Raw genomic sequence first — 26,815 nt, forward strand, 5'->3', positions numbered from 1 at the left:
TTACAAAGCTGAAACTGGGACAATAGTTTATTGGGCAGCAGTGATTGCCATGCCCTCATATACTTCAGAAACTTGAACAACCTACTGCAAGTACCTCAAAGCAGTAGCAAAGTACTATTACTGGTGCCTTTGCAAGATGCTTCAAATCCAGTGGCAAGAATGGCAATCCAACAGCAGATTCCTCTCTCATGCCACCTTTGCTACCATTAAGATGTTGCTCATTCAAAACCAGCTCTGTACAGCAAGGAATGTCTTAAGCACACTTCACATCCAAAGGATTTTTTCTGAATCCTTGACAGGAAACTCCAAGCAGTACAGCAGAGACACTTTAAAGATGGGGAGTCCAAAACTAGAGGGCATAGATTTAAGGTGAGTGGGGAAAGATTTAAAAAAGGGACCAAGGGGGCAACATTTCCACGAAGAGGGTCAGAGAGGAGACCCTGGCTTGTAAAAGAAAAACGTTTATTTTGGATGGCACCGAGTCCATCGAAGGGACTTCATTTGGAACTTGCAGAGGTGAAATCGAGGAGTCGGGGGAGCACACAAACCTCCAACCATTGCACCCAACCCTTCCAAGGACCACAGGGACTAGATGTGATAGATCACGTATGGACTTAGTCAACTCAGAAGTCAGCAATGATCACGAAGCCCTGCTTAAGCAGCAGCAGCAGCAAACAAGTCACAGGGCTCTGCCAGATGAGGGGAGTGGTACAGTACTGATGGTGATAATCCCAAACCTGATGCCCCCAGTCCCGCAGCACAACAATTTAAGCAGAGATCAAACCCTCAGTCAACAGGAATATGATGGGATCAGATACAGCCCTAAGGAACTCTGGGTTGGTCAGTCTCTCTCTCTGCCCCCATCCCCCGCGCACCCGGCCGCAGCTTTGAGCCTTAAGCACACTGAGCGCCTTATGGAAAATCTCTCCCCACCTTCTCCGTTCTCAATCCACTGAAATCCTGGGAGTGTTCCCCCTCAAACCATCAGCAAATCTTCACCCAGCCCCCACCACAGCAGCGACCATGCCGGACCCAGGCGACCTCTGACCTCATCCAACAACAACCGGCCGCTCACTCCACATCGACCGCCCCCTGGAGCTGAGGAGGGCTCCTTGCAGCCCGAGCTTACTGCGCTGGTTGTAATTATGTCTGGGAATGGTGAGAGCCTGACTGCTAACTCAGAAATGTTATACTCATTGTAATTATATCAGGGCAAACTGACTGGCTGCAATAATAACCGGGAATATTGACAAGCTGCTAAATTATGCACTGTACTCTGTTGTAGTTGTATCTAGGAGCAATGGTTCGCTTGTAACTTTTTTGTAATTCACTTATGGGACTGGTGTTACTGGCTGGTGAGGTATTTATTGCCTTTGAGAGGTGGTGACTCTCCTCCTTGAATCCTTGCGGTCCACGTGCTTTAGGGAAACTTACAATGACGTTAGAGACTAACTCCAGGTTTTTGACCCATAACACTGAAGGGATGGCAGAACATGACCAGTTCAGGATGAGAGGTGGCCTCGTAAATGGTGGTGTTCCTGTCTATCTGCTGCCTTTCTTCTGGATGTTAATGGCTGTGGGTTTGGAAGATGTGCCTAAGGATCTGCAGTGCACCTTGTATGTGGTTCACACAGCTGCTACTGAGCATCAATGGTAGATTGAGAAATGAGCTGAAAAATACTACTATAAATTGGCTGCAGTTATAAGAGAATACTGGCTGGTTGCAATTATAATTGCAAATTGAAATCCAGACAACATGAAGATCTATGGAAGAAAATAGAGGGCTTTGAAATGTGGTTGCTAAGATATTTGAAGATAAATTCCATGCACAGTTTATGAGGCAAAGTGCTTGAACTTGGAAGAACAAAATTACCTCTCAAAAAGTGACATTCAGAAAATAAGATGTCAGTATTTTGGCCATTTGATCAGAGCTGAAAAGCTACGAAGTTCTCTTCACAAGATCTCCAGGTTGAACGAATGTATAATAAAATAGTTCAGAAGAGGAATTGAATATAAAAGTAGTGAAGTTTTATTGCAATTGTATAGATTAGATTCTCTACCATGCAGAAACAGACCCTTCGGCCCAACAAGTCCACACTGAACCTCCAAAGAGTAACCCACCCAGACTCATTTCCCTACATTTACCCCTGACTGAGGCACCTAACTCTATGGGTAATTTAGCATGGCCAATTCACCTGACCTGCACATCTTTTGGAGTGTGGGAGAAAACCAGAGCACCCAAAGGAAGCCCATGCAGACATGGGGAGAATGTGCAAACTCCACACAGACAATCGCCCGAGACAGGAATAGAACACGGGTCCCTAGCGCTGTGAGGCAGCAGTGCTAACCACTGAGTCATTGTGCTGCCCACAGGGTCTTGGTGAGATCATATCTGGAGTACTGTTAACTGGGTAACGTATTTGAAAAGAAAATAACATGAGAATGTTCACTCAAACCCCCATTGCAGGAATGAGTTATCTTGTGAAACAAGTTTAATAGATTGGAGCTATACCCACTGGGGTTTTGAAGAATGAGAATCAAATTGAATCATAAAGGATTCTGAGGGAACTTGATCGTGTGAGTGTCCCCAGTCACAATGCAATGTGCTCTTCCTGCCTATCATTTAGGCACAATGTATAGAAAATGCAACAACAACACTAAAAGAACATTTATAAAACTTAAACTATTGATAACATCATCTGTTAGGTACTCCAGTCTCTGCAGGCCATCAAGTGTATCAATGCGCTCCCTTTCTAGAGTTGCTTGGGTATGGACAAGACTGTAGAAGAGGGACAGGCAGTTACATCAACAGCACCTTGTCTTGTGGGTTGACTCTAATCTGAATCTGTGAATCGTGGGGTACAGTATTAGAGTCTTGGAGAGAAAGTAAAGGAGAAGCTGCTGTTTTAATCAAGTAAATTGCAAAGTAGTGGCTGACATTCAGGGGTTCTACACACAGTTAGTGAAATAAGACTGTGAGTTTAAGCTCAAGACCTGAGCTAACACTCAGAGAGTGCTGCAATGTGAGGGGTGCCTCAGGAGATCACATTGTTACTTCTTTTTTGAAACTGGAGCTGTGAGTTGAGTATGGTGATAGATATTTGAAAAATGTATAGCCATGACACTCTGGTCATTATGGTGCTGGGGAGACTGTACCTTTGCTGCACATCATTTTGTATGTTTAATATTAGTCACTTATGGTCACTGAAGGAGTATTGTACTGCCAAAGGTACTAGCTTTCAGATTTGACTGCAGCCTTGTCAGTTTTCAAATGTGAATGCAAAATGATCTGTATCACTATTTCAAAGAAAGGCAGGAGAATTCTTCAGGAAGTGTTAATCAAAATAGGTTATTGGCTCATGATTGTGCATATTGCTATTTGTGACATCTTGTTGTGTGCAAATGGTGATCACATTTCTAATATTCAGCAGTAATTAAGTCAAAATATTTACTGACTGCAAAATATTTTGGAATGAGACAAAAAAAATTGCAGATGCTGGAATTCAAGGTAGACAAGCAGGAGACTGGAAGAACGCAGCAAGCCAGGCAGCATCAGGAGGTGAAGAAGTCAATGTTTCAGATGTAACCCTTCTTCAGGACTAGGGTTGGGTGTAAGGGGAGCTGCAGATAAAGGGGATGTGGGAGAGGATTTTGGTTCGGAAGAGGGGTGGAGTGGTGAGGTTGCGATAGATGAACACAGGTAGAGGTCGATGGGAGAAATGAATGGGTTTGATAGCTCAAAGGAAGAATTGATCAGAGGAACGGAAGGGAAAAGGGCTGGAAAGGGGGATGAGAAAGGAGGTTATATTAATATTGAGTTGTCTTGGCTGTAGGCTGCCGAGGTGGAAGATTAGGTGTTGTTCCTCCAATTTTCATCTGATTTGTTGTGGCAATGGAGGAGACCAAGGATGGTCATGTTGGAAAGGGAGTGGGAAGGGGAAATAAAATGGTTGGTGACTGGGAGTTCAGGTCAGTCCCTGCAGGCCTGGCTGAGATGCTCAGCAAAACATGCCCTGAGTTTACGTATGGTCTCACTGATGTAGAGAAGACCATATTGGGAGCACTGGACCCAGTAAATTAGGTTGAGGAAAGGTGAGTGAACCGCTATCTCACCTGGAAAGACTGTTGGGGGCCTGGCAGGTTTTGCAGGTTTTACAGTTGCAGGGGAAGGTACCTGGGGGTTTGGAGGATTTGGTGGGGAGAGTGACGTGAACCAAGGATTGGCGATGGGAATGGTCCTTGCAGAAAGCAGAGAGGAGTAGGGAGGGGAAGGTGTTCTTGGTGGTGGGGTCTAGTTGGAATTGGCAGAAGTGTTTAAGGATGATATGCTGTATTCAGAGATTGGTGGGGTGGTAGGTGAAGATAGGGGGGAACCCTGTCTTTATTTCATTTGGAGGGGAGGTTTAGAGCAGTGGAATAGGGAATAGAGGAGGTGTAGTGGAGGGCTTTCTGGATGACAGAGGGAGAAAAAGCCCATTGTTCACAATAGATGGACATCTGGGATACTTGGGAGTGGAATGTCTCCTTGTCTAAGCAGATGCAGCAGAGGCAGAGAAATTGGGAAAACGGGATGGAGTTCTTGCAGGATACTGGGTGGGAGGAGGTGTAGTCCAGGTAGTCTATAGGTTTATATTAAATGTCGGCGAGATGGAAGTGGAAAGGTGAGGAAATGGGAGGGAGGTGTCCGAGATAGACCTGGGAGTGGATGTTGTGGGAGAAGTCGATTATCTGCTCCAGTTCAGCCTGAGTGCAGGCAGCAAAACTGCTGCAGTCATTGATGTAATGGCGGAAGAGTTGGGGCACAGTGCCTGTGTAGGTATTGAAGAAGGGCTGTTCAATGTAGCTGACAAAGAAGCAGGCATAGATAGGGTCCATCTGAGTGCCCATGGCCACTCCCTAGATTTGGAGGAAATGGGAGGAGTAAAGGAAAAGTTATTAAGGGTGAGGACTAGTTCAACGAGGCTGAGAAGGGTATTGGAGAAGGGGGACTGGATTGGTCTGGATTGGAATATCCTAAGGTTGTGAAAGATGCTATTAAAATACAAGATTCATTTTCCTGTAAAACAGTAAATGCTGCAAACTATCATCAGATTAAGTAGCAGCTGTGGAGAAATAGGCTGAGCATTTTCAATATTTCCTGCTTTTGTTTCAGAGGTCCAATATCTTCAGTAGTTTGCTTTTGATCAAATGTGCATTGGACTTTTATGTAATTTAATGGAAGTAAACTCCTGGAGTCATATAAAAATGAGCTTAATGCCTGCTGAGTCATCTGATGTTACACAAATCATGAAATCTGGAAAACAGCATCTGCATTTTGAGGGAGTGATCATACAATCATACAATCCCAACAGTGTGGAAACAGACCATTTAGCCCAACAAGTCCTCACCGAACCTCCATTGAGTGACCCACCAATATTCATTCCCCTGACTAATGCACCTAATCTCTGGACATTGTGGGCAATTTAGCATGGCCAATTCACCTAACCTGCACATCTTTGGATTGTGGGCGGAAACTGGAGCACCCGGAGGAAATGCACACAGGCACAGGGAGAACATGCAAATTCCACATAGACAGTCAGCCGAGGCTGGAATCGAACCTGGCCCCAGTGCTGTGAGGCAGCAGTGCTAACCACTGAGCCACTATGGCATGAAAGTGATGACAGCAATGATTATGTTGGTCTGGCAACCCCACAATGTAAAAATTCACATCTTTTTGCTCACTGAGGTCTCTGCACTCCTCCAACTATTACCACTTGTCCATTTCGGATATCCTTTTCCTAGACATTGAAGGCCCTGCTTTCAGCTATCTGGGCCCTAAGTTCTGAAAGTCTGCTTTTCTCTTCATAAAACCAAACACTGCCCAAGCTTTTAGTCAAATTCCCTAATAGGTTCATGTACACTCAATATCAACTTTTGTCTGACAATGCTGTATGAAATGCTTTTACAAAGTTGAGAGCATTATATAAATAAAAGTTGTTGCTATTATGTTTGACCAGGCTAGAGAGATTACTATCAGTTTATACTTGGCCTGTGCTCAAAAATACAAGAACTAGACACAAGAATCTGACAACATTATCAGAGGTTCTTGCACAATATTAGAAAGCTTCAAACTTTCGTCAGTAAAAAAAGCAATGTCCTACAAATCTATAGGTGGAAAGGAACATAGCTAAATCCTTTTTAATTGAAAATGTGTCTGGAGCTTTTTTAGCACCAAACTAGGGGCAAAATTAAAATAAACATCTTGCAAGATAAAAAAATACTTAAGAGACTTGAAGGAATGGAGAGAGGTTGACCAAAAATTTGTGTAATTATGGAAGATTTTTCAGATATGTAATTCCCAGGTGCTTTGCCTTATGGATGTAGGTTTGCTCGCTGAGCTGAAAGGTTCATTTCCAGATGTTTCGTTACTTTACTAGGTAACATCTTCAGTGGACCTCATGCAAAACAATGCTGAAAATGCCTGCTTTCCATTTATATGTTTGGGTTTCTTTGGGTTGGTGATGTCATTTCCTGTGGCGAAGTCACTTCCTGTTCCTTTTCTCAGGGGGTCGTAGATGGGGACTAACTTGATGTGTTTGATGATAGAGTTCCGGTTGGAATGCCATGCTTCTAGGAATTCATGTCCATGTCTTTGTTTGGCTTGTCCTAGGATGGGGATGTATTGTCCCACTCGAAGTGGTGTCCTTCCTCATCTCTAGTGAGAGAGGGTCATGTCTTTTTGTAGCAATTCAAAGAAACTAAAACATATAAATGGAAAGCAGGAATTTTCAGCATTGCTTTGCATGAGGTCCACTTAAGATGTTACCTAGTAAGGTAACAAAACGTCTGGAAATGAACCTTTCGGCTGAGTGAGCAAACTTACATCCAAAACCTCTACCTGAGCTTCAAATCTTCACAAAACTCGCTTTGCTTTACCTTAATTTCACGGGATTAATACAAACCTAAATGATTGTGCTGTCACCATAAGAAATAGGAGCAGGAGTAGGCCATTCAGCCCCTTGAGACATCTCATTCAACAAAATTAATCACCCATAATCATATAGAAGGATGGAGGACAGGCTTGGAGAGTTGACGCATCCTGCTTCTATACTCTATATTTCTAAAATATCTTTCAACCTCTGCTTTCCCACATTCCGAGATACAGAATTCCAATGATTCACAACCTTCTGAGTGAAAAAAAATCTTATCTCGGTTAGAAATGGCCAACTTCTTAAAGTGAAGATAAAAGAGAAAATGCTGGAAAATCTCAGCAGGTCTGGCAGCATCTGTAAGGAGAGAAAAGAGCTGACGTGTCGAGTCTAACTGACCCTTTGTCAAAGCTTTTTCTCTTTTGGTTTCAGATTCCAGCATCCGCAGTAATTTGCTTTTATCTTAAAGTGAATACTCTGAAGCAATAGTTTGGATTTCAGCCAGTGAAAATATCAGGCTACTTTGTACAGCCTGTTTGTACCTGCTCTCTCCAGCAAAACATGACCACTGTGAAAGTGAAATTGTTCAGTTTTGATGTTCGCAGTATGATGTTTGCCCTGCGATTAAACATCTATTTGTACACGCAATATGCAGGTCGTTTTATTTGTACAACTGAACTTAAAACAATTCCAGCAAACGTTATCACTACGTTCCGGATGGAACGGAAATGTAGAAATAAACATTACTGGCATGAATTAGAAGCAACAAGAAGTGATCTGCCCCTCGAGTCCGTCATTCATTAATTTTGATTTGGAGATGCTGGTGTTGGACTGGGGTGTACAAAAAATCACACAACACCAGGTTATAGTCCAACAGGTTTAATTGGAAGTACGTGCTTTCGGAGCGACGCTCCTACATCAGGTGATAGTGGAGAGCTCGATCGTAACAGAATTTATAGCAAAAATTTACAGTGCTATAAATTCTGTTACGATCGAGCCCTCCACAATCACCTGATGAAGGAGCGACGCGCCGAAAGCTAGTGCTTCCAATTAAACCTGTTGGACTATAACCTGGTGTTGTGTGATTTTTAACGTCATTCATTAAGATCACAACTGATCTGTTAATGGCCTCAGCTCCACTTCCCCGTCTATCTCTCATTCAAACTTTGATACTATGTTTGTCGCGTTCATGAATTTCCAATGTACAGTATGTGAAGTGCCTTTATAACCCAAAACATCTGGACATGTAAATTAGGAGGAGGTTGTTCGGGGGTGTTGGTTTGAACTTGTTTAAAGTTGATTACTGCAATTGAACGTTTTGCAATTCGAGGTTTTGCAACACGGCCGCAGTGTTTCCTTCGGTTGCCCCGGTAACTTTTCTAATTTCCGAGCATTGGGATTTCCCGAGGTGACTTTTTTTTTGCTTGCTGAGTCTGTTCGCGTTCATTGGCGGTGCCGCGTGTGGCTTGGAGTTTCCTGGGTCTGGAAATTGGAGAGAGAGAGAGAGCGAGGGACAAGTTTCAGCAGCGGCTGGAGGATGTGAGGGAACGCGCCTGGAGCCAGGAAACTCGGGAAAGGGCCAGCCCAGTGCGTGTCGCTGTACCCTGGCGCAATGTTAAGTCGGCAAGAGATCAAGGCGTCGGGACGGGGAGTCGGGAAATGTGTTGTGCCCAGTTATAAATGTGGGCGCACCCTGAATACAGGAAAGATTGAAATGTAGCCAGGATATGCAAATACTGCTGTACAGTTGGGAGTAAAGAGAATGCTTCAATTTAATTGGAATTGAATAGATTAAGCTGTTGGAACTGTTAAAATAACCAACTCATCACAGCCGTTTACTTAGTTGAAAGCTAAACTCTTATGGCCGACCTTTTCTGGCCTCGTTTATTCGGATCAAGAGCACTAGATGTTCAATCCTAAATCTTGTACTGTACATTAGAACTTCTAAAACTTGTTTCTTGTTTAATGCGATTTCTCAAAAGCCAATTTGCTATCAAATTAATGTCAATATTGCCTCCTGACATGCTCATCCATTATCTGTATTTTCACTGACAGTAGTGTAGGGTGTTGTGTGTTTACCGGACAATGATGGCAGATGAATTGGAAGTGGACAAGCCTGGTCCAACTGCAGAGCTGGGTGGACAAGCAAGGAGTGGCGCTGAGACTGAAGATTCGGTGGAACTCTGTGAGCCCGATGACCTGGCGAACTATTTGGAAATAAAATCCGAAGCAAGGGACCCGGACAAAAAACTGTGCGGCTACCTCAACAAGCTGGGAGGCAAAGGGCCGCTGAAAGGCTGCAAGACCCGCTGGTTTGTGTACGACCAGAAGACATGCCATCTCTATTATTTCCGAACAGCCCAGGACAATAGCCCGTTAGGGAGAATGGACCTGTCCAAGGCTGCCTTCAACTATTGCGTGGAGGCAGAGGAAGGAACATTTGAAATCTCAACTCCAGAAAAGGATTATACATTGAAGGTGAGTGTTAAATCACAGGCATGTTAAGTTTGCGGCTCGTTGTGCGAAAAAAAATGCCGATTAACTTTCGGATCGTGCATTTTATTAACACAATCAGTGTTTAAGGAGTAAGAGAAACTTGTTAGCAACAAAAAAACTTAAACAAACTCATCAGGTTTTTCCATGTCTTACATGAGAGAGTAATTCCCCTGTATCCGATTTTAGCAGTATGTATCGGTAGTACAGTGGTTGGAGTGGGCTTTTAAAACGTGTAATTTTGGATGCTGCAGAACATTGTGGTCTCCTGTGATTCTCCATCCTCTTATAACGTAATTGACTGACTCCCAATTGACTTGTGAATTTGGCTGTGGATTCCGTGGTATCATGTAAAAGCTTTGCAACATTCTGAAAAATAAAACTGTAATCACAGATTTTGCCTTCCTGTGGCAAAAGGCAATTTCTGACTCCTACTCGACTTTCTAACTCCTGCAAGCTAATAAAAGTTCTGAAGTATCACACTGAAATCAAAACTTTAATTCTATTTCTCTCCCCACAGATGTTGCCAGACCTGCTGAGTTTCTCCAGCATTCTCTGTTTGTTCATGCGAGCCAATGCAGTGTTTGAACTCGTTCCTCCAAGTACTTGTTTCGCAGCTTTCCTCTTTCACTCAAGCAAGTAATTATCTTTGCCTAGCTGAAGCCTCGGAATTGTTTGTCCCACAACATAGAATGCAAGTCACCATTTTTATTAAATGGAAGAATAAATTCCATTTTAGATGAGATACATAGTGAATCTCGGGTGATTTATCTGCGAGATTTAGTCATTAATAATCAAAGTATTTGCTCCAGAAACAATAACCAGTTTATGTGGTGGTAACAAGATGTTTGGGCATCTTGGTTTTGTGTGTGTAACTTTGCTGCTACAACAATCCAAATGAGGTGGAACCTTTCAGGGACAGGTCCTATTGAGGTAATGACATCTTATGACTCTTACCTGGTTGGTCAAGCTTAAGTGGGTGGCACGGTGGCACAGTGGTTAGCACTGCTGCCTCACAGCGCCAGAGACCCGGGTTCAATTCCCGCCTCAGGCGACTGACTGTGTGGAGTTTGCACGTTCTCCCCGTGTCTGCGTGGATTTCCTCCGGGTGCTCCGGTTTCCTCCCACAGTCCAAAGATGTGCGGGTCAGGTTAAATTGCCCGTAATGTTAGGTAAGTGTAGGGGTATGGGTGGGTTGCGCTTCGGCGGGTCGGTGTGGACTTGTTGGCCTAAAGGGCCTGTTTCTACACTGTAAGTAATCTAATCTAATCTAATCTAATTTTAGTTTATAAGATTAGATTCCCTACAGTGTCGGCCCAAAAAGTCCACACCGACACTCCAAAGAGTAACCCAATGCACCTAACAACACTATGGACAATTTAGCACGGTCAATTCACCTGACCTGCACATTAGATTAGATTACTTACAGTGTGGAAACAGGCCCTTCAGCCCAACAAGTCCCACCGACCCTCTGAAAAGCAACCCATCCAGGCCCATTCCCCTACATTTACCCTTCACCTAACACTTTGTGGGCGGCACAGTGGTTAGCATTGCTGCCTTACAGCGCTGGAGACCTGGGTTCAATTCCCGCCTCAGGCGACTGACTGTGTGGAGTTTGCACGTTCTCCCCGTGTCTGTGTGGGTTTACTCCGGGTGCTCTGGTTTCCTCCCACAGTCCAAAGATGTGCAGGTCAGGTGAATTGGCCATGCTAAATTGCCTGTAGTGTTAGGTAAGGGGTAAATGTAGGGATATGAGTGGGTTGCAATTCAGCGGGTCGGTGTGGACTTGTTGGGCCAAAGGGCCTGTTTCCACACTGTAAGTAATCTAATCTAAACTACGGGCAATTTAGCATGGCCAATTCACCTAACCTGCACATTTTTGGACTGTGGGAGGAAACCGGAGCACTTGGAGGAAACCCACGCAGACACAGGGAGAACGTGCACAGTCCATGCAGACAGTTGCCGAAGGCTGGAATCAAACCTGGGACCCTGGTGCTGTGAGGCAGCAGTGCTAACCACTGAGCCACTGTACCATCCTAAGGTAGTGCTGGTGAGTTCAGAGATGAAAATCGAGGATGTTGCTGCTGTTCATCTGGTCAGTTCTGTAAATAAGTTTGCCTTTCCTAGAAAAAACACATCATTTGAGATATGAGCTAGGATTGGCCAATTGATCCTTAGTACCCAAACGTGGGCGGCACGGTGGCACAGTGGTTAGCATTGCTGCCTCACAGCGCCTGAGACCTGGGTTCAATTCCCGACTCAGGCGACTGACTGTGTGGAGTTTGCATGTTCTCCCCGTGTCTGCGTGGGTTTCCTCCGGGTACTCCGGTTTCCTCCCACAGTCCAAAGATGTGCGGGTCAGGTGAATTGGCCATGCTAAATTGCCCGTAGTGTTAGGTAAGGGATAAATGTAAAGGTGTGGGTGGGTTGCGCTTCGGCGGGTCGGTGTGGACTTGTTGGGCCGAAGGGCCTGTTTCCACACTGTAAGTAATCTAATCTAGACCTCTGAGTATATCCCAACTGAACATTCACAGTTTTCTATGGTAGAGATTTCCAAAGCTTCAAAACCCTCTGAGTGAAGAAATTTTTCCTTGTTTCAGTCTTAACTGGCTAACGCCTTATCCTGAGACTGTGACCTTATGTTCTAGAATCCCCACCAGGGGAACTTTCCTATGATCTACCCATCAAGTGCCTCAGGAACTATGTGTTTCAGTTAGGTGACCCTCATTCTTCTGAACTCTGGGCAATATATGCCTTCTCCACTTGATCCCTCCTTTATAATACAATCCCCTCATCCTGACATTCCATTTAGCGAAACAAACATGCCTTCAGGTATGTTCTTACCAGCACCACACAATTATAGTCAGAATTGTTTACTCTTATACTCCAAATCCTTCATAGCAAAAACTAGCATATCATTTGTCTTCTAATTACTTGGCATATCTGTATGTGTAATATTGTGATTCATGTACAAGCAGAGCCAGGACTCCATAAAGGCAAGTTTTTCTAAGACTCGGCATCCATGAATTTCATGGAATGTAGGAATGGACTGGAGAAATTATGTATGCATCCTTTATAGGACAGTGAAGAAATTGTAATGATGGTCATACTTTTAATTACTTTGGATGTCTTTATGGGTATATTCTCATTTGTTCTAGCCTGACATGAGACTAATCAGTCCATCTAGAGTGGTGGGTTTGGAGATATTCTGCAGCTGCATTGCAAGTATTTTAATTTAATGCATCACACAAAGAAACACAGAGGCCTTGTGTTGGAGAATTGCATAGGAGTGAAACAGGGAAATGAGCCATTTGGCCCCACTGTGTTTGGGGGTGTATGTGCTCCTCCTTTTGTGTTAATTTTACATGCTTCCACTGTTCTTGAATCCCTTTATTCCCTTTTTTCTAAGGCCTTCTTCAACTTTCTGTTGAATAGTGACCTGGTCGCTGCTTCGATCACTGACTCTGTTTGCGTTCCTCGAACTTGTAACCCTGTGATGTTTTGCTTGCTCTTGCTCTCTGAAGCCTCTCATTGAATTCTATTTAAACGTTTCCAACAGTGCTGAGCATCGGAGAGTAAATCTCTCACTCCAAACCCAGTCGACAGCTGCTGATGTGGGGTTGCAGGAACACTTTGAGCATGTTTTGGTCCTTTTCATTCTTGCTAGAATAAATCAAGTGTTCTTAATAATTTAAATATGACTAAATTTCTGTTCCAGTGGTTTGTATCATCCAATATTACTGTACTAAAGGAGGCCACTCAGCCCATCAATCTGCATCCATTATTTTGAAGGGCCGTCCAGTTAATCCCACTCGGTTTTGTTTTGCCTTTCCCCCTGACCCTGATTTTTTTTTTCTTATTCAAGACATTATCTAAGGCTTTTCTGAAGACTAGTATTGAAGCATTTTCCAACAACCTGTCAATCAGTGCACTCCAAATCTTACTCACATTTTAAATGCGTTTGGATAACTTACCTGCTTTCAGTGTAAAAATAGTGGGGTTGAATTATTAGGAGGTGGGGTTAAGTGAATATAGAGGGTATTGCACATTAATTAATATGAAGCAAGTCAGCAGCATTACACTAGCTGGCTGCCCACGTACGCATCACCATACAGCATGGAAGGAGGCTGTTTAGTCCATTGTGCCTCTTTAGAAGAGAACTCCAATAAATCTCACTCCCCTTGATGTTTGGCCATTGCCCTGCAATCTTCCTTTTTTTTCAAATAATATCGATTTCCATTTGCAGGTTATGATTGGATGTCTCTCACAGTCCCTTTGGGCAATGTACAGCATCGAGCTCGAGCTGCTTAAGTGCATCCTAATAATACAATGGTTAATGTGTTGCAACTGGTATAAAAGTTATCTTCAATATTACACTTTTATTTTATATATATGAAGGCCAGAATTATTATCAACTTTTAAAATTTATTTTCTACCTGTTCTAGGAGTATTATTGATGTGTCATCGTTTGGTGAAAAGGTTAAATTGCTGTCTTGGCTGCTGTTTATTCTTGTGCTCCATTTGGATATCAACAGACCCATGATGTCATTCCAAATTGAGCAGCATTTTCAAAAGGACCATATTCCTCCCTTGGCTAATGCCATTAATTTGTAAATGGCTGGCTGTTCTGTCATGTGATAATGGCTTTTTAAGTTGCTTAAATGAGCCATGCTATTGAATTCCTTGGCATGCATTATCTAAAGTACCTAGAGACATTTTGATATGAAAAGTATTCTATCCACCCTACAATTTCTGCAATATTGGGAGGATCCCTGACCAGATAGGGAGTGAATAGAGTCAAGTGATATTGAAGTATTTGTGTACTCTACTTTACCACCTTGAATAATTTGTTCAAGCTGATTGTCTTCAGTGTTGTCATATCTCTTTATTTCTCAAATAAAGAGTTTAACCTGACTATATTTTGATTAGGAGAAAGTGAGGATTGCAGATGCTGGAGATCAGAGTCAAGAGTGTGTTGCTGGAAAAGCACAGGAGGTCAGGCAGATCTGAGGAGCAGGACAATCGATTCTTCGGGCATAAGCCCTTCATTAGGATTCCTGATGAAGGGCTTATGCCTGAAGAGTCGATTCTCCTGCTCCTCGGATGCTGCCTGACCTGCTGTGCTTTTCCAGCAACACACTCTTGACTACATTTTGATTACCCAATTTCTCATCGCAATGTCCAAAATAAATCGAGTAAATTTTCTCTTGGTTGTCTGATATTCACATGTGAAGTTTCTACTTCTCACTCACATTTATTATTGCATAGTGCAGGAGGAGACTATTCAGGTCATTATGTCTTTAAAACTTTATCTAAGTATTCTCAGCCATCAATTCTTCCTCTTTTTAGTCTAGCAAAAAAATTTCATGTCAAGAAAACTGGAAATATTTTAGTCATACCTCTTGCAAAACTGTTCTTAATTTGTCTGTGTATGTGTGAGCTAACCATGTATCACTCTGCTGTTGCAGCAACATGATTGGAAATATTGTGTCTAACATTATTTCATATACATTGGTGTGTAATTTACATCATTGTCCAATTGTTAACTAATTGTTGGTGACAAAGAGGGAGTTTTAGAATTAACAGCAGGTGAAGGAGGGAACAGCTGAGTATTGAGAGAAGTATGAGCTGATCAGAAAGTCATCATGCCTGATAACAAAGTTAAACATATTTTGAGAATGTTGCTCGCATGGTATCTATGGGTATTCCTGTAGGATTTCCAGATGGTATTTGCAGTTGTAAAGGACATGTTTGTTTGGAGACCTCTACTCTACAAGTGCCTGCATTGATAGGTCACATGGCCCAGCTTGTGGACGTAATAAAGCTATGGCATTTTGAAGCCAGATGGTCAGACATGTCTTGCTCAAGAAACAACAGCTGTTGTTCCTTCTCTTTTTCTGAACAAAGTGTGTGAGCTGAAACTGAAATAGATGGCCTCTTCTCTGCTTGTGAGGGTTTCTAAAGAAAATTTCAAAATCTGTCTCTGACTATGGAAATTCAGCCAGGCACAAATAATCTCGGAGGACATCCCAGTGCCAATAGCTTGTGTGTGGCAAGTAAATTTGGCGACAAATCAATATTTGGAGAAATCCATAAATAGTCCTTTTCCTCTCAGTTTATCTGTCTCGTCACTTGTATGATTAAACCTTGGGGAGGTTTTGTTTTATTTGTTCTTTAGACTTGACTTTTTTTGAGTGAGAGTTGGTTTCCATACACTTGAACCGTCTAATCATTTTGCCAACTTAATCAGGCAAATATGCAAAGATTATTCTGTTTGTAATGAACTAGATATTATTGTTAACTAAAGAAACCTGGACAATTTGTTCCTGATACTGAACTAAATATAGTTTGATACGTATACATTTGGCTAAATAATTCTCCTTTTTAAATTTGAACTTTGTTATGAGCAGTGGAGGAGTTGAACTAGGAAAGGAGTTAGTTCACCACTTCAACCTTGGTCATAACAAATATTTGTAGCAAAAGCCTCCACAATTTTAGCTGAGCTGGCACACTAGGAAGCTAGCAGGATTTGGTGCATCACTAACTTTATACCCTACCTGATTTGGTTTCCAATTAAAAGCAGAGTTGTACAAAGTCCATAGGAGCCCAGAGTTAAGTTTATCACCAGTTATAAGTTTTAAACCAATGAAATGTTTTTCATAAAGTGTAACTTACAGTAACTTAAGCCTCAATGAAGAAAAAGGGAAATGTGCCATTCTAAAAATAATCTCATTCTAGGATTAATGTTTCATAATTTAAATTATCTGAAGCACAGCAAAGGTAATATCTAACATTGAGTTCTGACATTAAATGTTCGTTATTTTATTATCAACATAACTTTAGTAGGGCTGTTGGCGTCATTTTTCTTTTTTTGGCTTTCTTCAAGATTGCCTCACCTCCATGTTATCAGCCCATCTGACTTTTCTTCTTCCTCTTAAACGTCTGTTCTGGGTTTGTGGTTCAATTGTTTCCAGGACAAGGCATCCGCACTTGGCTGTCTTTCACTCTCTAACTGTCCTTGGCAATCCCGTTTTGTTTCCAGAGCTTCCTACCTTCACCTAACTCTCACATTTTCATCCTTCTGGCATTACAGCTGATTCTGACCATCCTTTTCCATACCCACATTTCAAAAGCTGTTATAAACGCTCAATGTCTTTCTTCACACTCAATACTCCACACTAGGGGCTGTATTAGACATGTTTAAAGCTTCACGCTGATGCTTCTGCAAGGTCAACTGATTCTTAAATTAGAGGTCATGCCTCTCGTTGTAGCTCATCTAAACTGGTTTTCATTCTTGATTGTAACTTTGGTGTTTATTATTAAGCCAATGAACCCGAACTTATCCACTACCTTTTACCTTGGTTCATCCATTCTTAACCTTTCCATTGAAATTTACCATGTTTGGAAACAAAAACAGTTTTAAAATACAGTATAAGTCCATGATAAATTGGCTCAATATAGTGTGCATTTGCTTAGTGCATAGGGGTTTTGTTGCTCTTAAAAGAGAGAAATCTTCATTTAAATTTTCATTTTGCCAGTTAAAAATAGGAGAACATAAGAGTTTTCTTGGTAATGTTTCAGTGATAATGCAATTTCTTTCTTTGGATTGTGACATCTGTGTAATAAGACTTGCACTGCACCACAGAAACTGGATATGAGAAACTAAAAATAGAAAATGCTGAACTGTTTCGTGTGACAATGGACTAAAATATGACTTCTTTGTACTCCTTGCAACCATTTTAACTATCAAATATTTACAGAATAGAAATAGGCCATTATACTTGTACCAGCATTTCTGCTCCGTACACTCTGCCTCCCACCCCTCTTCATCTCCCCTTATGTTCTTTCGTGTCTCATATATTTACCTGGCTTCCCCAGAAAAGACTTGACAATGAAAGTCTTCAGTTGTGTTGGATAGATTGAAAGAAGAGAAAGTTGAAAGGAGATCTGTTCAAAATCATCAGAAGCCCAGACACATCCGATATGGCTAAACGGTCCTGTTTAGCAGAATGCTTGTTTGGAACTGCTGGATGCCAATTGAAGGTCAATGATCAAATAACCCATTATGGTGTGCGGAAAATCCTTCTTACGCAGTGAGAAGTTTGGAACTGGAGTGTATTGCTTGAGGTTAAGAGGCCGATTCAGTTGCAGCTTTTCAAACAGTGAATTGAAGGCAAAAGAAAAGACAGGGCCAATGGGACAGGCCTGCTGTGTGGGATTGGCTGAGTCGCTACTACAGGCTGCCAGTGGAGATTTAATAAGTCGAGTAAAAAATGAGGTCTGCAGATGCTGGAGATCACAGCTGAAAATGTGTTGCTGGTTAAAGCACAGCAGGCCAGGCAGCATCTCAGGAATAGGGAATTCGACGTTTCGAACATAAGTCCTTCATCAGTCAAATGGCTTCCTGTACTTTAATAGTTCTAGAATTATATTCTGAGTCTGTCTATGCTATTCACCTCAACTACCCACTGTGGTAACCAGTTCCACATTCCCTCATTCTGTGGGTAAATACCTATCTCCTTCATTCTTTACTGGGTTTATATTCGTGGGCTCTAATTTTGGTGTTACCCACAAGTGGAAATATCTTCTTATGTTTACCCAATCGTAAGCTTTCATATTCCCAAAGACCCCTATCAAGTTATTCCTCTATTAGTTTTACTTGAGAAAAGACCTCCAAAGTGTTCAGTACTCATGATCAATATAACCTCATGATTTGAGTATGGTTCTAACTTGTACTGCTAAAGCTGGCTAGGGAAGAAAGAGGTCTTGTGGGAAATGAATGTGAAGGTAGGGATTTTTAATTTTAAAGGGTTGTCAGATAAGTGCTGTTCTGGGTCCAATTAGTAATTTCACTGGGAATGTTTCCACTTGGAGGAAACCCAGAATCCAGGCCATAAAAATAACAACATTCTCTAATAAATCCAATCGGAAATTTAGGAGAAACTCCTTTATCCAGCGAGTGGTGAGCAGGTGGAAATTGCTAGCTCAAGATGTAAAGAGATATTAGTTGAGCATGTGTAAAAAGCTGACTTATGATATTTGGTCAAAAAAAAATCCAAACTTGTTACTGAAGTCCAGTGCAAACCCATTGATTTGAAAGTGGCTGTTTGGCATCTTCTGGGTCTGCAAGGATTAATAAAGATACTTTTTTTGACTTTATTTGGTCTCGTTTTGGGAGGCGAGGTTGGTAGATGCAGTCTCTGACCTGACGAATCTGCAATCAGCTGAGGTAATGCTGTAAAGTGTTGTGTAGTGAGGTGATGGTAGAGAGTAGATTTTAACTCCTCAAAAACATTACTGGCGTATAAGTCAGCCTGCACTTTTGGTTAAGATATTTTTTCTCAAACTTTATTTTGACATGAGTATAAAGCAGTTGGGGAGGATTTGAAGGATTTGGTTGGGGGGGCAGGGGGAGTGCAGGTTGCTAATTAAACATAGGAGCTAGGAAGAAAAAGAAGGATAAGCTACTGTTGTGAAATGAAATAGGATTGGAGGTTTGTGAGCTGCATATACACTCGACCTGGTGGGATGAATGGGGCCTGTTTCTTTAGGGTGGCTGAGTGGTTCACATTGCTGCCTCACAGCACTAGGGACCCAGATTCAATTCCATCCTCAGCAACTGTCTGTATGGAGTTTGCACATTCTCCACGCGTCTGCGTGGGGTTCCTCCAGGTGCTCCAGTTTCATCCCACAGTCCAAAATGTGCAGGTTAGATGGATTGGACATGCTAAATAATTCCATAGTGTGCAGGTTAGGTGCCTTAACCATGGAAAATGCACAGTTATAGGGTCTGGGTGGGATGCTGTTCCAAGGGTTGGTGTGGACTTTTTGGGCCGAATGAACTGTTTCTGCATTGCAGGGACTCTATAATAAATTCTGTGAATTCACAGCAGCACCTTGATTACAGAATTAAAACAGCAAACCTTTGCACTGTGATTGTAGTATTTGAGTGACAATTTACTGTTTGACCCATTCTGCAATTTATGATGGACTTATATTGTATTTCTTATTAACCATTCTCACCTGATGCAATAGTAAGGAAAGAAAGTAGGCCTCATTACCTCATCAATACTTATTAACTTGTCTGGAATTCACAGTTGTGAGATATTATTGGTTATAGAGTAGGTCTGATATGTGTATGTAGTTGAAAGCCTTAAGGAAAACGAGAAGCAAAACAAATCCCATTCAGCCATCACCCACATGTGCACCTTGAAAACAGTATTTCACATTTAAAATCCTAGCCTTGTGCATAAAACTCTTTGATCTCACCCCCCTCTTTAAGTCTCTAATCTCCTCCAGACCCACAACCTTGGATCTGTATTCTCTTCCAATCCTAGTCTCTTATACATTGCTGATTTTCATAGTTCTACCTCTGATGCCAGTGTTATCAGCCCAGATTCCAAGCTCTGGAATAAAACAAAAATTGTGGATGTTGATTATATGAAACAAAATAGAATTTACTCTGTTCTTCATATTCATTAGAGTCTCCGGACTCAATGTTAATTCTGTTTTCTTCCTATGGATGCTGCCAGACCTGCCGAGTTTCACCAGTAATTTCTGGTGTAGAAGTCAGCCTGTATTTTTGGCTAAAATGTTTTTTCTCAAACTTTATTTTGACATGAGTATATAGCAGTTGGAGAGGCTTTGAATTATTTCCCTAAACATTTGTCTCACTACTTTTTGGACTTCCTTAAAGATGGTCCTTGCAGCCTGTCTTTTTGTTCTAATACCTCCTAATGTGACTCAGTGACAGAATTTGTCTGATGATTGCTTGTGTAAGGGTATGTCTTGTGACATTAAAAGGTGATGGGCAAATGCAAGTTATTGTTATTAGAACTTCTTTGAATTTTATGGCTTTCAAAATAAAATACAAAAGCACTTATGGACACGGTTTATTAGGGTGTGGGAAATCTAAGTTTGGGTAATGAAATTATCTATTCCCTGATGAGAGAAACACTTGATTTTGTTTTCAGGCAAAGAATAAAGATGTCATGATGTACTGGTTACAGCAGTTGCAGCAGAAACGTTGGGAACATGGTGAGGAGCAGAAATATGCCCTTACAGATGATCTCAGCATCTCAACCGAGCATACGGAGTTACCACCAGCATTCAACACAGAAGGTATGTCCATCTCTTTCACTGGAATGTTTCAATGCTTAACATAACATTTAAAGCAGAGAAGTGTGAACAGATTTATTTAAGGAGGAAGAACAAGGAAGTCAAGATAAAATTAAGTATACACATCTAAAAGAGATACCACAGCAGAGGGACCTGCGGTTATATGGGCTTACATCATTTAAGGTGGCGGGGCAATTTGAGGAATTACTTAATGTATATGGGATCTTGGGTGTTATAAATTAGGATATAGACTGCAGAAATAAAGAAGTTATAAAAAAACCCACATACAACTTCGGCTTGATCTCAATTGGAGTATTGTGACCAAAACTAGACAGCACACTTTTTAGAAAGGATGTGAAAGCGTGCAAGAAGGATGAGAATCCAGCTAAGTGGCTGGATTGGAGAAGTTGGAGTTCTTTACCTTGGAGAAAAGAAGACTGAAAGTTAATCTGATACAAGTGTTCAAAATCCTGAGTTCAGACAGAATAGAGAGAAACTCCTGCCTTTGGTGAATATGTTGAGTATCAGAGGACACGGATTTAAAATGACGGGCAAAAAAAACCCTTAAAAATGACATGAGGGAAACCTTTTCCTGCACAGGCAGACTGAAAGGCCTCTGGCAACCAAACACTCCCCAAGTGTCTGCTAACATTGTATATTGAATTTTGCAGGCAGAACAGCTGTCACACCCAGGAGTTCAAAGTGCAGCCACTGATCCTGACTGACTTTAGTTGCAAATCATGATATTTGTCCCGTAGTTTTAAAAAGAAAGCACAAAAAAGTGCTGATGGAATAGATATTTAGAAAATATTAAATATTGAGTTTGTGAACAGTATTAAAGATATTTATATATTTTGGTCTGGCTTCTCCAGCATATTCACCACCCGAGTGTCATATTTAACTCCAAGATGAACTTCAGCCACATAGAGTCATAGAGATGTACAGTGTGGAAACAGATCCTTCGGTCCAACTTATCCATGCTGACCAGCTATCCTAACCTAATCTAGCCCCACTTGCCACCCACCGGCCCATATCCCTACAAATCCTTCCTACTCATATACCCATCCAGATGCCTTTTTAAATGTTGCAACTGTACTAGCCTCCATCACTTCCTCTGGAAGCTCATTTCATACACGTACCACCCTCTGAGTGAAAACGTTGTCTCTTAGGTCTCTTTTATATCTTTTCCCTCTACCCCTAAACCTATGTCTTCTAGTTCTGGGCTCCTCCACCCAAGGGAAAATACTTTGTCTATTTACTCTATCTATGCCCCTCGTGATTTTATTGCACAGCCCCCTTAGATGCACCTGATGTTGTCCTTGCCGTGGGCGGCACGGTGGCACAGTGGTTAGCACTGCTGCCTCACAGCGCCTCAGACCCAGGTTCAATTCCCGACTCAGGCAACTGACTGTGTGGAGTTTGCACGTTCTCCCCGTGTCTGCATGGGTTTCCTCCGGGTGCTCCGGTTTCCTCCCACAATCACAAAGATGTGCGGGTCAGGTGAATTGGCCATGCTAAATTGCCCGTAGTGTTAGGTAAGGGGTAAATGTAGGGGGTATGGGTGGGTTGTGCTTCGGCAGGTCGGTGTGGACTTGTTGGGCCGAAGGGCCTGTTTCCACACTGTAAGTAATCTAATTATCCATGCTTTTGTCATTTCTAGTCTTGACTATTGCATGGCACCTCATGTTTCACCCTCCATAAACCTGTGACTATCATTTCCCATTCATCTACCACCCATGTGCTCATTTGACACTAGGTCAAGCAACACCTTGAGTTTAAAATTCTCATCTTTGTTTTCAAATTTTCCATCACCTCAACAGTCTTCCCTATTGCTGTAATCACCTCCAGCACCACAATCCACTGAGATATTTATATTCATCTAATTCTGGCCTCCAAATTTAATTGCTTTGCCATTCAATAGCTGTACCTCAACCATTCAATAGCTGTGCCTTCAGGTGCCAATACCCCAAGGTCTAGAATTACCTCCCTGTCTGTTGCTCTGATATTTTTACCCTTTTAAGAATCTCTTTAAGATCCTGCATCTTTTGACTCAAGTTTTGGTCATCTGTTCAAACATGTGTGGCTTGTTGTCAAATTTTGTAACCCATCTATTCTGCTCCTTTAGATTTTCTAACTTTAATAAAAGTGATAGAGGAATATACGTTGTTACTGGACAATCTGATGACCTTCACAAATTTGGAAGAAAATAGTCTTTGGTGGACTTTTTTCAGTATGAGAGTGAAGTGATATTTCTGTCCATTGCAAAGAGCTTAGCTGACATTTTAATCTAGGATTGCCAGTTCCAGTTGGCCATATTCCTGGAGGTTTCATCATATGATCTCCCACCTCCCACGGCATTTTATAATTAAACAGCCTCTTTGTTTTCTCAACCGTTTTGATAAACCTATAAACAATTGAACAGTTTGAAAAGGAAATTTTAGGCACTCAAGGGAAATAAATTTGCAGCCGAACAGAACAGAGAATAGGAAGAGAGTCAATGAGCTTAATGGACATCTGTGTGATTATACTTCTAACATGTAAAGAATAACATCTTGACTTGGGGTTTCCATCTAATTGTGCTGGTTTCTTTCAAGCAAGCTAGGATCATGGAAAGGATCATGGAAATTCAATTGCAAATTTCAGTTGGTGCAAGGGATGGATGGGGCCCACTCATGAAAGTGATCACCTCTTCAATTGAATTAATCACTATGGCAAGGTTCTACTGACAGCATCAATGTAAAGGCCCCTCACAGAGGTTTATCAAATTAAATTTTTTTTGTTTAGGCAGACAGATGCTAATATGCATAATTTTAAAAGCTTAGAAATATTATATTAAAAACTAATTTACTACAATTGTCCACTGTACATTCATTAATAGTCATTCTGTACACTTTTGAAGTCATTGTTGATAATATTAAACACAAGATGGAAGACTCTCTGAATAGAATAAACTAAAAGTACAATGCTATGGATGCTAGAGTTCTGAAATAAGAACAAAAAGTGCTGGAGAAATGCAGCAGGTCTGACCGCATCCATGGAGAAAAAAAAACACTTAATGTTTTCAAGTCAATATAACTCATTAAAGACCATCATTTTCTAGCTCTCTTCAGTTCCAAAGAATGGTCATAGCATCAGATTTGAAACATTAACTATGTTTTTTCTGTCCACAGATGAGTTTCTCTAGCACTTTGTGTTTTCTTTTAATCTCTGAATGAAGTGCTTATTTTTGGCCTTAAATTTACTTTCAGGTGCATAACCAAAGCTGCACCTGATTACCAGTTAACCATGTCAAAGAATGTTTTTAATGCAAAAAGCATGCTGGTTGGTTGATGGACTGAATGTGAAATCTTCTGAATAAGTTTAAGCATAAACTTGAGTAAAGGAAAATCCTCCCTAAACCTAACACAATCTTAACCTCAATTTGTTGATAAATTATTGATGAAATTCAAACCCCAGCAGCTGGTCGTCTTTTTAGTGTAACTGTGATATTTTTCCCGGGATTGCTCAAAGCAGTGACCAGGAAATAACCTTGAATTCCTCATAACCCTAAGGCAATCCTTGGCATTGACCTGAAACCTAGTTGCTCGTGAGAGAAATATTACTTTCTTATCCAATTATTTGACAGTACCTTGCATGCAAAACAGTTTAATTAAGTGTGAGCAATGTGTCCATAAGAAGTTGCAATCTCCTCTTTTGGAGTGGCAGGAATGGGTCATTTGCCAGAATCATTCACCCTGATATGATCTCAAACCCACTTTTTATTAGAGCAGGCTGGAAGGGATTGCTTGAACGGCCAGTAAGGCGTTTGGCAAGATTTACAGCAGTGGGAATATGTCATAGAGGAATGGGACACTGCAGCACCAAAGGATGAAACTAATATGGAATGAGAATATTCTTCCCACAAAGGCCACATCTTAATGGGTGGCATGATGGCTCAGTGGTTAGCAATGCTGCCTCACAGCACCAGGGACCTGGGTTTAATTCCACCCTTGGGTGACTGTATAGAGCTTGTACATTCTGCCCGTGTCTGTGTGGGTTTACCCCAGGTGCTCCGGTTTCCCCCTACAATCCAAAGATGTGCAGGTCAGGTGAATTGGCCAAGCTAAATTGCCCATGGTATTCAGGGATCTGTGGGTTAGGTGCATTAGTCAGGGGTAAATGTAGAGTAATAGGATCTGGGTGGGTTACTCTTTGAAGGGTAGGTGTGCACTTGTTTGGTCAAATGGCTTTTTTCCATGCTGTAGGGATTCTGTAGGGATTCCAATACTGGAGACCAAATTGGAGCTGGAGGAGATCTCAACCATTCCATTTCTCTCCATTTACAGAATTCTGGATCTTACTGACTACACAGGCCTGCTACCTGAAAGACCGTCTAAATTCAATATCTATCTGAATACTTAGAAAAAAATGGCCACTTTTGTCCAGTGATCTTAAGGAAATGAATTTGTGAACTCAGTATAGAAGGTTTACAGGAGACTATTTGTCCATATTTGAAGTAGGATGAAAGAGCTTTGCTTTGTAGAGGGAGAGAAGTGGTTTACCAGGAAGCTCTCTGTATTAGAGGGTATGAGCTCTAAGGAGGGGCTAGAAAAACTCAGGTTGATTCCTCTGGTGTGGCGGACACTGAAGGGAGACTTGACAGAAGTCTATAAAATTTATGAGATGCATGGATATGGTTGATGGTCAGAATCTTTTTCCCAGAGTTGAAATGCCTATTACTAGGGAGTATGCATTTCAGCTGAGAGGGGGAAAGCTCAAAGGAGATATGAGGGTTAAGTTTGTTTTTACGGAGAGTGGTAGGAGTCTGGAACATCTGCCAGGAGTGGTAGTGGAGGCAGATATGATAGGGGCATCTAAGGCATTTTTAGATGAACACATGGATATGGACCAAAGACAGGCAGAAGGATTAGTTTCATTTGCCATCACATTCAGCACAACATCGTGGTCAGGGGGGTCCATTCCTGTGCTCTACTGTTTTATGTGCTTTCTGCTTCTGTGGTGAGGATACTGCTTGAGAGAACTGGTGCAAGGTAATGTTGACATACTGGAAGCACTGGTGCTTTCCCCTTTGTTTTCCTTTGTAATCTTGAGGGAATAGGGCGGCACGGTGGTACAGTGATTAGCACTGCTGCCTCACAGCGCCAGGGACCTGGGTTCAATTCCCACCTCAGGCGACTGACTGTGTGGAGTTTGCACGTTCTCCCCGTGTCTGCATGGGTTTCCTCTGGGTGCTCCGGTTTCCTCCCACAGTCACAAAGATGTGCGGGTCAGGTGAATTGGCCATGCTAAATTGCCCGTAGTGTTAGGTAAGGGGTAAATGTAGGGGTATGGGTGGGTTGCGCTTCGGCGGGTCGGTGTGGACTTGTTGGGCCGAAGGGCCTGTTTCCACACTGTAAGTAATCTAATCTAATAATCCCAAGGCTTTACTCATTATATTTGCATTTAAGGGGGTAACTAAATTGGAAATCAGTTAAGATGCTGCAGCTGCTTTACAATGAACTTTATTTCCAATGGTAAAAGTATTCCAATGCTCTGAGCCATCCAAAAGAGCTTCATTGGCAATATTCAGGAAGAGTCAATACTTTAATGATTCCATTTATAAAGGAAGGAAAACACTTCATATAGTGCTCTTCACAACCTCAGGATGTCCCAAATTACTTTTGAAAGGTGGCCATTGTTGTAATGATGGAAACAGCAGCCAATTTACAAACAAACTCATCTAAACAGCCATCAGCAGATGATCTGTTTTATTTTCTGATATTGATTGGAGCTGATGAATGTTTAGCCAGGACACATAGAGGTTTCCTCTCCTTCAAAATAGTGACTTTGGGGCCTTTCACATTCACCAAAGAGAGCACACAGGCTGATAGATTGACAGCTCCTCTGCAACTCAGCACCTGTAACAGTGTAGCACTTCCTCAGTATTGATGTTTTTGTACTTAAGATTGTGCAATGCTACTTGGACCAATCACCTTCTGACTCAAGTGAAGGTGCTACTCACAGAGCAATGATAGACACTGTGCTCACTGTTTGGGAATGACTGGTTTGTTTTAACATGCAAGTTACTCACAAACATTGCTTGGTGTTTGCTTGAAACACTGTGTAAAATTCAGTATCAAACCTGTTAATCTCGTTCTTCTACTCTGGAAAGGAAGGTGAGTCATAATACTAGGAGTCATACCATGATGCTGACTGACTTCATCTGTAATCTGATGTGGCTTTCTTTGCCAGAAACTAACATTGTGTTATTTTATTAAGAGAGAGGAACCTTTTGCCTTCTGTTTGCCTTCTGCATC

The 26,815-nt window shown here is 41.8% G+C and overlaps 2 protein-coding genes across 4 annotated transcripts in view; one reads left to right on the forward strand and one right to left on the reverse strand.

The window, feature by feature from the left end:
* The window catches only part of elp1 (elongator acetyltransferase complex subunit 1), a 71,270-nt gene extending 70,214 nt beyond the window's left edge, over positions 1-1,056 (reverse strand). The window contains exon 1 of the mRNA XM_060839496.1: positions 934-1,056. The gene's annotated coding sequence lies outside the window, so the exon portion shown is untranslated. The remainder of the gene's footprint in view (positions 1-933) is intronic.
* A 6,907-nt stretch (positions 1,057-7,963) lies between these two features.
* tbc1d2 (TBC1 domain family, member 2) overlaps positions 7,964-26,815 on the forward strand; it is a 79,133-nt gene continuing 60,281 nt past the window's right edge. The window contains exons 1-3 of one of the 3 annotated variants that reach the window (XM_060839517.1): positions 7,964-8,316; positions 8,964-9,386; positions 20,375-20,522. In XM_060839517.1, the coding sequence (XP_060695500.1) occupies positions 8,994-9,386; positions 20,375-20,522 (541 nt within the window). In that variant the 5' untranslated portion in view covers positions 7,964-8,316; positions 8,964-8,993. Of the gene's footprint in view, positions 8,317-8,354; positions 9,387-20,374; positions 20,523-26,815 lie in introns of those variants that run through there. The other 2 variants (XM_060839507.1, XM_060839526.1) reach the window with 2 other exon arrangements.

Source organism: Hemiscyllium ocellatum, chromosome 2 (genome assembly GCF_020745735.1).
Source record: "Hemiscyllium ocellatum isolate sHemOce1 chromosome 2, sHemOce1.pat.X.cur, whole genome shotgun sequence".
NCBI classification, from domain to species: domain Eukaryota; kingdom Metazoa; phylum Chordata; class Chondrichthyes; order Orectolobiformes; family Hemiscylliidae; genus Hemiscyllium; species Hemiscyllium ocellatum.